At 32.9% G+C, this 12332-nt stretch overlaps 1 protein-coding gene across 1 annotated transcript in view; it reads right to left on the bottom strand.

The window, feature by feature from the left end:
* The window catches only part of LOC134851827 (cilia- and flagella-associated protein 298-A-like), a 107938-nt gene that overhangs the window by 10135 nt on the left and 85471 nt on the right, over positions 1-12332 (bottom strand). The window contains exons 2-3 of the mRNA XM_063868081.1: positions 11601-11782; positions 7595-7762 (exon numbers count right to left, since the gene is read on the bottom strand). Coding sequence (XP_063724151.1) covers positions 7595-7762; positions 11601-11739 — 307 coding nt within the window. The 5' untranslated portion in view covers positions 11740-11782. The remainder of the gene's footprint in view (positions 1-7594; positions 7763-11600; positions 11783-12332) is intronic.

Genomic DNA, 12332 nt, shown 5'->3' with positions numbered 1-12332 from the left:
AAAACCTTGAAAATTTTCATAAGATATGATCGCCACAATTAAGAAAACAAAAGGCGTCGAGATGTCACCATTGGAATCCAGACAAACATGCTGAGAGTACCTTGAATGCCATGGTGTTGTGTGTTTCGAACTTAGAAATTATTTTAGATCATAATGTTTAGGAACATAGTGAAAAAACATAAAACAAAACGGTGGTTGTCAGAAACTTAGATGATTTCAGCAGTCAAATTTGGAGAAAGATCTCCAACCTCTGAGATTACCCAGAGAACACCCCACTGCAGGGTTAGAAATTTCAAATTTTTGAACGTTTATTCTTAATTCAAGTTTATTTTTTGAAAAAACGTCATGTCAAACAGCATTTGAAAGCCACCTTTGGAAGAAAAATTTGCAAACCTTGAGAACAACTCGACAGCACCTGACTACAGGGTTGGCGGTTTCAAATTTTGCGGTATTTTTTGGTTCTAAGTTTTGAAAAGGTCTGAAAAAGTCATTGAAATCTCAGAACATCAGCGTCAAAGATTTGAGCAGTCAGATTTGGATGCAAGATTTGCACCGCCTGATAGTACCTTGACAGCACCTCACACCTCAGAGTTGATAACTTCAATTTTTATTTTAAGTTTTTAAAATCTAAGTTAATTGAACATTTTTGAAAAAATCTTTAAAAAACGTCATGTCTCTGAAACAAAAAAAAATAGAGCATTCATATTTTGAGGCAAGATTTGGAACTCCTGAGAGAACCCCGACAACATCTAACAACAGGGCTGTGAATTTCAACTTTTGTTATGTTAAAATATAATTTCTTAGTTTTTTTTTAAATCATAAAAAACGTCATATCTCGGTAACGGAAACGATTTGAGCAGTCATACTTGGAAGCACACTCTACAACGGCTGAAAGTACCCTGACAGTAACTCAAACCATAAAGTTGCGACTTTCCAATTTTCGTCAAGTTTTTATATAATTTCTTTGCATATATTTTTCACATCTATAATACAGCTGACAGCATACAACTGCACTTTCCACATTTAAGAAAATGAAACAATTTCAATTGCAAAAGCATCTAATCCAATTCAAAAAGAATTTACAATCCAGCTTAATTAATTTTTAAATATCAGACTCATTTTTCTTATTTTAATTTTAAGTTCGATGAAAATTTCGATCGATAGTATAATGATGAGAGGCCTCCTATGCATCCGCTGGTAGTAACCCGATATCAACCCAATAAATGGTCGACAAATTCAAAATTTGAAAAGCACTTAATTACAAGATAAAAAACCTTGAAAATTTTCATAAGATATGATCGCCAAATTTAAGAAAAAAAAAGGCGTCGAGATGTCACCATTGGAATCCAGACAAACATGCTGAGAGTACCTTGAATGCCATGGTGTTGTGTGTTTCGAACTTAGAAATTATTTTAGATCATAATGTTTAGGAACATAGTGAAAAAACATTAAAAAAAAACGGTGTTTGTCAGAAACTTAGATGATTTCAGCAGTCAAATTTGGAGGAAAGATCTCCAACCTCTGAGATTACCCAGAGAAAACCCCACTGCAGGGTTAGAAATTTCAAATTTTTGAACGTTTATTCTTAATTCAAGTTTATTTTTTGAAAAAACGTCATGTCAATAAGCATTTGAACAGTCACCTTTGGAAGAAAAATTGGCAACCCTTGAGAACAACTCGACAGCACCTGACTACAGGGTTGGCGGTTTCAAATTTTGCGGTATTTTCTGGTTCTAAGTTTTGAAAAGGTCTGAAAAAGTCATTGAAATCTCAGAACATCAGCGTCAAAAATTTGAACAGTCAGATTTGGATGCAAGATTTGCACCGCCTGATAGTACCTTGACAGCACCTCACACCTCAGAGTTGATCACTTCAATTTTTATTTTAAGTTTTTTTTATCTAAGTTAATTGAACATTTTTGAAAAAAATCTTTAAAAAACGTCATGTCTCTGAAACAAAAAAAATAGAGCATTCATATTTTGAGGCAAGATTTGGAACTCCTGAGAGAACCCCGACAACATCTAACAACAGGGCTGTGAATTTCAACTTTTGTTATGTTAAAATATAACTTCTTAGAAGTTTTTTTTTAAATCATAAAAAAACGTCATTTCTCGGTAACGGAAACGATTTGAGCAGTCATACTTGGAAGCACAATCTACAAAGGCTGAAAGTACCCTGACAGTAACTCAAACCATAAAGTTGCGACTTTCCAATTTTCGTCAAGTTTTTATATAATTTCTTTGCATATTTTTTTCAGATCTCTAATACAGCTGACAGCATACAACTGCACTTTCCACATTTAAGAAAATGAAACAATTTCAATTGCAAAAGCATCTAATCCAATTCAAAAAGAATTTACAATCCAGCGTAATTAATTTTTAAATATCAGACTCATTTTTCTTATTTTAATTTTAAGTTCGATGAAAATTTCTATCAATAGTATTATGATGAGAGGCCTCCTATGCATCCGCTGGTAGTAACCCGATATCAACCCAATAAATGGTCGACAAATTCAAAAATTGAAAAGCATTTAATTACAATATAAAAAGTTTTGAAAATTTTCATAAGATATGATCGCCACATTTAAGAAAACAAAAGGCGTCGAGATGTCACCATTGGAATCCAGACAAACATCCTGAGAGTACCTTGAAAGCCACGGTGTTGAGTGTTTCGAACTTAAAAATTATTTTAGATCATAATGTTTAGGAACATATTGAAAAAACATAAAAAAACGACAGTTGTCAGAAACTTAGATGATTTCAGCAGTCAAATTTGGAGGAAAGATCTGCAACCTCTGAGATTACCCAGAGAACACCCCACTCTAGGGTTGGAAATTTCAAATTTTTGAACGTTTATTCTTAATTCAAGTTTATTTTTTGAAAAAACGTCATGTCAAACAGCATTTGAAAGCCACCTTTGGAAGAAAAATTTGCAAACCTTGAGAACAACTCGACAGCACCTGACTACAGGGTTGGCGGTTTCAAATTTTGCGGTATTTTTTGGTTCTAAGTTTTGAAAAGGTCTGAAAAAGTCATTGAAATCTCAGAACATCAGCGTCAAAGATTTGAGCAGTCAGATTTGGATGCAAGATTTGCACCGCCTGATAGTACCTTGACAGCACCTCACACCTCAAAGTTGATAACTTCAATTTTTATTTTAAGTTTTTTATATCTAAGTTAATTGAACATTTTTGAAAAAAATCTTAATAAAACGTCATGTCTCTGAAACAAACAAAAAATAGAGCATTCATATTTTGAGGCAAGATTTGGAACTCCTGAGAGAACCCCGACAACATCTAACAACAGGGCTGTGAATTTCAACTTTTGTTATGTTAAAATATAATTTCTTAGAAGTTTTTTTTTAAATCATAAAAAACGTCATATCTCGGTAACGGAAACGATTTGAGCAGTCATACTTGGAAGCACACTCTACAACGGCTGAAAGTACCCTGACAGTAACTCAAACCATAAAGTTGCGACTTTCCAATTTTCGTCAAGTTTTTATATAATTTCTTTGCATATTTTTTTCAGATCTATAATACAGCTGACAGCATACAACTGCACTTTCCACATTTAAGAAAATGAAACAATTTCAATTGCAAAAGCATCTAATCCAATTCAAATAGAATTTACAATCCAGCGTAATTAATTTTTAAATATCAGACTCATTTTTCTTAATTTAATTTTAAGTTCGATGAAAATTTCTATCAATAGTATTATGATGAGAGGCCTCCTATGCATCCGCTGGTAGTAACCCGATATCAACCCAATAAATGGTCGACAAATTCAAAATTTGAAAAGCATTTAATTACAATATAAAAAATTTTGAAAATTTTCATAAGATATGATCGCCACAATTAAGAAAACAAAAGGCGTCGAGATGTCACCATTGGAATCCAGACAAACATCCTGAGAGTACCTTGAAAGCCATGGTGTTGAGTGTTTCGAACTTAGAAATTATATTAGATCATAATGTTTAGGAACATATTGAAAAAACATTAAAAAAACGGTGGTTGTCAGAAACTTAGATGATTTCAGCAGTCAAATTTGGAGGAAAGATCTGCAACCTCTGAGATTACCCAGAGAACACCCCACTGTAGGGTTGGAAATTTTAAATTTTTGAACGTTTATTCTTAATTCAAGTTTATTTTTTGAAAAAACGTCATGTCAAACAGCATTTGAGCAGCCACCTTTGGAAGAAAAATTTGCAACCCTTGAGAATGACTCAACAGAACCTGACTACAGGGTTGGCGGTTTCAAATTTTGCGGTATTTTTTGGTTCTAAGTTTTGGAAAGGTCTGAAAAAGTCATTGAAATTTCAGAACATCAGCGTCAAAGATTGGAGCAGTCAGATTTGGATGCAAGATTTGCACCGCCTGATAGTACCTTGACAGCACCTCACACCTCGGAGTTGATAACTTCAATTTTTATTTTAAGTTTTTAATATCTAAGTTAATTGAACATTTTTGAAAAAATTTTTTAAAAAACGTCATGTCTCTGAAACAAAAAAAAGAGCATTCATATTTTGAGGCAAGATTTGGAACTCCTGAGAGAACCCCGACAACATCTAACAACAGGGCTGTGAATTTCAACTTTTGTTACGTTAAAATATAATTTCTTAGAAGTTTTTTTTTAAATCATAAAAAACGTCATATCTCGGTAACGGAAACTATTTGAGCAGTCATACTTGGAAGCACACTCTACAGCTGCTGAAAGTACCCTGACAGTAACTCAAACCATAAAGTTGCGACTTTCCAATTTTCGTCAAGTTTTTATATAATTTCTTTGCATATTTTTTTCAGATCTATAATACAGCTGACAGCATACAACTGCACTTTCCAGATTTAAGAAAATGAAACAATTTCAATTGCAAAAGCATCTAATCCAATTCAAATAGAATTTACAATCCAGCGTAATTAATTTTTAAATATCAGACTCATTTTTCTTAATTTAATTTTAAGTTCGATGAAAATTTCTATCAATAGTATTATGATGAGAGGCCTCCTATGCATCCGCTGGTAGTAACCCGATATCAACCCAATAAATGGTCGACAAATTCAAAACTTGAAAAGCATTTAATTACAATATAAAAAATTTTGAAAATTTTCATAAGATATGATCGCCACATTTAAGAAAACAAAAGGCGTCGAGATGTCACCATTGGAATCCAGACAAACATCCTGAGAGTACCTTGAAAGCCAAGGTGTTGAGCGTTTCGAACTTAGAAATTATTTTAGATCATAATGTTTAGGAACATATTGAAAAAACATAAAAAAACGGCAGTTGTCAGAAACTTAGATGATTTCAGCAGTCAAATTTGGAGGAAAGATCTGCAACCTCTGAGATTACCCAGTGAACACCCCACTGTAGGGTTGGAAATTTCAAATTTTTGAACGTTGTTTCTTAATTCAAGTTTATTTTTTGAAAAAACGTCATGTCAAACAGCATTTGAGCAGCCACCTTTGGAAGAAAAAATTGCAACCCTTGAGAATAACTCAACAGCACCTGACTACAGGGTTGGCGGTTTCAAATTTTGCGGTATTTTTTGGTTCTAAGTTTTGAAAAGGTCTGAAAAAGTCATTGAAATCTCAGAACATCAGCGTCAAAGATTTGAGCAGTCAGATTTGGATGCAAGATTTGCACCGCCTGATAGTACCTTGACAGCACCTCACACCTCAGAGTTGATAATCTCAATTTTTGTTTTAAGTTTTTTATATCTAAGTTAATTAAACATTTTTGAAAAAATTCTTAAAAAAACGTCATGTCTCTGAAACAAAAAAAATAGAGCATTTATATTTTGAGGCAAGATTTGGAACTCCTGAGAGAACCCCGACAACATCTAACAACAGGGCTGTGAATTTCAACTTTTGTTAAGTTAAAATATAATTTCTTAGAAACTTTTTTTAAATCATAAAAAAACGTCATATCTCGGTAACGGAAACGATTTGAGCAGTCATACTTGGAAGCACACTCTACAAAGGCTGAAAGTACCCTGACAGTAACTGAAACCATAAAGTTGCGACTTTCGAATTTTCGTCAAGTTTTTATATATAATTTCTTTGCATATTTTTTGAAAATTAATAAAAAAAAACGTGATATCTCGCAAACTAAAACGATTTGAGCAGTCAGCTTTTGAGACAAAATTCGCCACCCCTGAGAGTACCTTGAGAGCACCCAATTACAGGGTTGAAAATTTAAAATTTGTGGAATTATTTAAATGCGTTTCAAAAAAATCACTAAAATCTTCATATCTTCTAGACTAAAAAGATGTGAGCAATCATATCTGGAGGCCCAATTTGCAGCCCCTAGAGTAACTTTGACTCAAATGAAATCTCAAAACATATTTTTAAATAAAAACCAATTATAAAAACGTCAAAATTTTGTAATTCTCGGGGTGGTACACGGGGAGAGCTAACTTTTGAAGCGAAAACCAAGTTAGAAGCCGAATCACACGTGAAGAAAATATACAAATACACTTTTTAAACGATATACATGGGATAGCGCACCATAATAGTTAGGTCAAGATCTTTTAGTCCAGAAAAACCGAAAGGCAAAGAACTGTACCCAATTCCTTTTTATCCTTATCACTTCCATATCTAGAAAATTCCTAAGATTTTGACTAGAGTATGTGATGAAGGGGCTCATGACTCAGTTACTATGATACATTTGACCTTCTGGTTATTACTAATAAAAACACATAAGAACAATTCAATCAGAACAAAACGGATTCTTCTAGTGGAAAAAAAGTACAAAATATCTCTTAAGTGTACTTAGCAGATTTACCCTCGAATAATTCTTAAGGCTTTAGCAGTTCTGTTCAACAAGTTGAACAGAAAAAAAGTTCCGTTTGATATCGCTAGCTTATCGCAGATAACACTTAATAAAAACACTTGACGGTTAAAAAAAGTCCGTGATATTTTGAGCGGGCAAAAATATACGGACATACAATTAACCACAAGGACAAACTTTCAAATTAAAAATTTTCAATTTGCCTAATTAAAAAGGCCAGACCCGAACTTTTTGTTTTAACAGTTGGTTACTTGAGCTTTAGATGCTCAGAAAAAAAGTTAAATCAAATTGCCTCAGTTTTACTGAGATACATGTAAGAAAAACCTAGTACCGGTTTATAATACACAAGGTTTATTTATACGATTGATACGTTGAATTTTCGAGTGAAACTAACCCGATCTGAGAATACCAGATTTTTAAATAGATTGCTTACTCCACTAAGAATTCTCAAAATAAACCCATTTTCCAATTTTCAAATTGTAGAAGCATATTTGATCTTGAAGAAGAGCTAGCTGCAATCGTCAAGCCTTCCAAATGAAACAACCGAAACATGTGAAAGTACTCGCAACCGCTTGCTGCTATTTGGACTAACAGCAAGCATAAATTTGGAGAACCTCAAAAGAATGACAAGAACTTCTAGATTCCCGTGAAATAATTGCAATTTAAACCGAATTCGGGGGTCATTTGAAATTTGAACATGGACAACTGAATTTTTCTGAAGGACCGAAAGCAACAATGGGTTCGTAATATTCTTCCCTCCACTTGATTGAATGGAATGAATGATGGAAGTGAATATAGACACTGACCTTGTCCACTCCTGCGTCCGATGTCGTCCTTGCGCTGAGTGACTCCCCCAGAGGGAATACATTTGGCCTGCCACTCGTCCTTCAACTTCAACTCCACCACCTGCTCCTCCGTCAGTCCCTGCATGTTGGGCGGCAGAGAGATACCATGCTTGCCCAACTCACCAATCTCTACACACACACACAGACACTAGAATTATACGTTATGACTTGCAAAGCAAAGTCAATTTTTGGCTACACGTCCAATTTGACTACAAGTAGAGAAAATAACGAACATAAAATCAAAGAAGGATAGCCGGTTACTGTGCAAGTAGCACAGAACGTTCCGACCAGTCTTAAAAAACACATTTTTTCTCAAATCAGTGTTTTTTTTCTGCGTGGTGTGATAAATGGATCTGAATAAAAAAAACGAAAGCTTAGGCATATTCGACAATCATAGTAAAACAGGCAAATTGAGCAACAATTTTTGAAGAAAAAATAACTAGAAAAATAAAAAACTCCAAAAACTACCTTTACTTTAGTAAAACTATAATTGAGCTAAAATAAGCAATTTGAACGTCTTAAATTAAGCTTAAATAAGCCTTCTCGCTCGCTTCACTTGCTCAAAATCAAAAAATTTCAAACCAGTTTTTCTCGACACGACTGCCCGGGCTGACGTCCATAGAAGAAAAATGCTTATCATACAGTTCATATATGAAGTCTATGGAAAAAATGCTTATCTATAGTAAAGCGAAGTCTATAGTAAAGCGAGCGAGAAGGCTTATTTAAACTTTAAATTTAAGACGTTCAAATTGCTTATTTTAGCTCAATTATAAAATTTCAGAAATTTCACTTAAAGTACAGTACTTTAAGTGAAATTTCTGTCCTGGCAAACGCCAAGTCATACAATTATCATGATGAAAATTATAAAATAATCATTTCGTCATAGAAAAAAAATAAAATTTTCAAAAATCACCAAAAAACGTGTCTGGGTAACTTTAAATAGATTTAAATAAGTATATCTATGATAGAGAATATAAAATCAAAAACATAAATTTAATTTCGGTCAGAAAAATGCTTATAAAGTTTTCATATATGAAAATTGTATGATATGCTTTTTTCATACACAAAAATAAAAATCCTTTTTTTGGCTGCAAATTTGCATTTGTGCTAAAATATAAATTTTACGAAAAAAAATTTGCATGCAAAATTTGACATTTTTGTGTTAATAACGTAGTCCAGGATGAGTTTCTCACCCAAAAAAACCCAAAAATTACATGAAAATGTTTTTTTTGTAAACACGATTAATATATTTCGTTTCATTTGCTAAGATGAAAATAAATTTGTAAAAAAAACAGGCCTTTTTTCTCAACCATCATAATTTTCAAGCTAAAAATTATTTAGTCATATTCAAAAAGTTACTTTTTTGGTATATATTTCCACTTGAAAATGTTAAAATTGACTTTTATGGCTAAAACCACCAAATGCAGTTTATCTGCGTGTTAACTGCCAATAACACTCTGAGTTTTCTCATGACAAAAAATCCTTGGTTAGTGTTTCGGTTTAATTTTTTGAATTTTCATTTATGGAAAAAATGCTTATCATACAATTTCATAGTATGGAAAAAATGCTTATCATACAATTTCATATATGAAAAAAAATGCTTATTTTACTATTTTCATAGATACACTTTTACTCTATGAAACTGTATGAAAAAGTATGATAAGCATTTTTTTTCATATATGAAAATTGTATGATAAGCATTTTTTGTCAACCCCGGTGAGAAGGCTTTAAAATGATATATCACTCAATCTGGTCCGATGATTAATTGTGGTACCTGATTGTCTGGAAAAGAAAAAACTTCGTCCCCATTTTCAATGGTTGGAACCATGAAACAGCGTTTTTTAACAGAAAACGTTTTTTGCTTTTTTATAGTGTTTCAACAGGATGATCTAGTGGTTCATTGTAAAATTAAAGCTAGAAACTAAAATTTACTTTGCACAACGTAAAATAAAATTGACCTTGAGTTCAATGCCCCGACGAAGCCTTATTCCTAATACACAAAAAATTTATTCAAAACATGTTTCACAAGAATTCTGACCCTTCTAAACATTTTCCACACTATTCAATCACAAGAAGTTTCGGAATAAGAAAAATGTTACATTTAAACTCATCAAATATGGCTAAACCGTTTATAATTAATCCAAGTACGTCAAAAACGGAGCCAACCGATTGGAAACATGTACAAAAGTTCAATAACCGAAAAAAAAATTGATTAAAAAAAATTTAAAAAAACCAAAGAAAAAGCCAACAGTTAAAAAGTGGCAATGATCGGAAAAAAAACAGAAAATATACTTAAAAAGTTGTACTTAAAAATTTCAATTTTCGAATTTCAAAAAACAGTTTATGATTGAAACATTTTTGAAAACTAGAACCCAATTTGAGAAAACTTTTCCCAAAAAAATCATCACAACCTATATTAGTGTCTAAATTACGCTACTTGACACATATAAATTATTATATCACGTTAAAGCTTGTTGAGTTTTCAACAGAGGTGAAGCGGAGCTTCGCACCACCTGCAATACGACACAAACATAAAAACACAAACCGAAAAAGAAATTTTTTGAAAAAAAACTTAAGTCATATAAGCTTTCATATGTCTCGATAAAGTTCATTTCAGGCAAACATGACTTGAAATTTAAATCAGCAACAAAATTACGAAAAGAAAAAAGCCTACAATCCTTGCGCAGACACAAATCGAGCCAAAAAAATATGATTTTATAAAAGAAAAAGTTTTAAGTAACACCTTAAACAACAATGGAAAACACTTGCAGTTGAACGATGAAAGTTGTTAACAGCACAAAAAAATCAGTGATGTGGCAACTAAGACAACAGCCTTTGAGCTGAAACCAATTTAAACAAAAATGATTTTTAAAAATCTTTCAACCCCCTCAAAATTAGAATGAAGAACACTTGCTCTTGCAACCTCAATGAACGTTGCTTGCGGCAAAAAAATCAATGATAAGGCAAGTAATCCGACAATCTTTGAGCAGACACCAGCTGAACCGAAAAAAGCCCCCCCCCCCCCGAAATTAGAATGAATAAACACTTGCATCATTTGCAACTACAATGAAAATTGTCTACAGCACAAGCAAAATCAGTTGTTTTAAATTTGCATTTTCAAGAAATTGAGCATGTCAGTCAGCAGCATAATCAGCAAGTGATTCAACAGATTTTCTTAAACTAGTTGTTAACTAGAAAAAAGTCTATATTCCAGTTCGATAACACTTGCTAATCACAAGCGTAAAAAATTGTTCATGATTGTCATTTTTAAAAAAAAGTTATCCCATTTACATAAAACATTTTATTCAGCTCGTAATTCAAAAAACTTAAGTCCAAGTTTATAAATAGAAATCAATCGTTTATCATGACCTTTACACGTATGCTGTTCAAAAATGAAGTTTTCGCTCTTTTCAGCAAAAGAAATGAGCTGGACTTAAAAAAAAATCAATTACGGAGCCGCGAAAAAACAAAATTTGTGTGAAAAAAATTTAGGATAATTTCTGGAAAACAAAAATAATTACAGGGCCTAAATATGACTCCAATTCGTTCACCGGTACTCCCAATAGCAAAAACATCAAGAAACATAGCTTTGTTTAAGATTTCACAAAAACAACTAGTATAGCATTGAAAGGAAATCCGCTTACAATTCGGAAACACATAATTTGGCTTCCTGACGAAATCCATTTTACAAACTGAAATCCTTCAATTTTCTTTGCTCTATTTGCACTTTTGTTACTGAAGAGCATTATTTTCCTGCCTTAAACTTGAAAACCAAAAACCCAGTCAAACCGCGAAAAACCACATTTGAACTCGAATTTCAGACTTTTTCCTGTAAAAAAAATAAATTTCTGCACTTCCCCATTGACACTTAATAAAATGACAGGGAGAGCCAACTGGTGAGTTAAAACTTCTAACAGTAGCCCGTAGTTTGCTGGAAACAGAGATAAGTAAACCTGTTCGTTCTCACCGTAGCAGAGGCGTTCAATTTTGAGGCGCCCATTCTGCACTTTCACTATATAGTCTATGATGACCTTGACCTCCTTGTCCAGAGTAGTGTCCATGATGAAGAGGCCTTCGTTCTCCTTTTTGAATTTGAGACGCACCATTATTACTGTGACTCAATAAGAGGCAACTAACACAACACAATCTGAAAAAATGCACTACTGATTTCTCAAAACAGTTATGAAATATAGCGTTTTCCTTTTCTGCCCAAAAAATGCTGAAAAAAATCTGTGGCATAACTTTATCAATTGAAACAGCGACCTTCAAATTGTTCTAAAATAAATGTATCTGAAAAAAGCAATTGTTTTGCTTTGTTCCCTTTTTGTGTTTTGAAGCAATTTTTAGAACTCGGTTTCAACTCAAAGGAAATTTCAAGGTCTCAAAATGAATACACGGATAACTAGAGGCCAGCCTAAAATGAGAGGTAGCTGTTTGGTGTTCTAGGAACTTTGTTATACTGATGCGGGATGAATAGGTTATTGCAAAAATTTAACTTTGCCAAAAAAAAATCTTAGTTCTTTCTCTAGTAAAGTAAGTGCGAAGAGTGAAAATAAAACTAGGCGAACCAAAATGTTCGTATATTTCGATAAAAGAGAACTATTGGGCTCTGCTGAAATTGGAGGTAGCAAACTGATTTTTTTGGAAATAGTTATCCTGATGCGGGATGAAATGGGTGATTTCAAAAATAAGACTGTCC

The sequence above is a fragment of the Symsagittifera roscoffensis genome, chromosome 7, assembly GCF_963678635.1.
Source record: "Symsagittifera roscoffensis chromosome 7, txSymRosc1.1, whole genome shotgun sequence".
In the NCBI taxonomy this organism is placed as follows: Eukaryota; Metazoa; Xenacoelomorpha; order Acoela; family Convolutidae; genus Symsagittifera; species Symsagittifera roscoffensis.
Note: the sequence above shows the minus strand (reverse complement) of the source record. Positions and strands in the feature narration are given on the sequence as shown.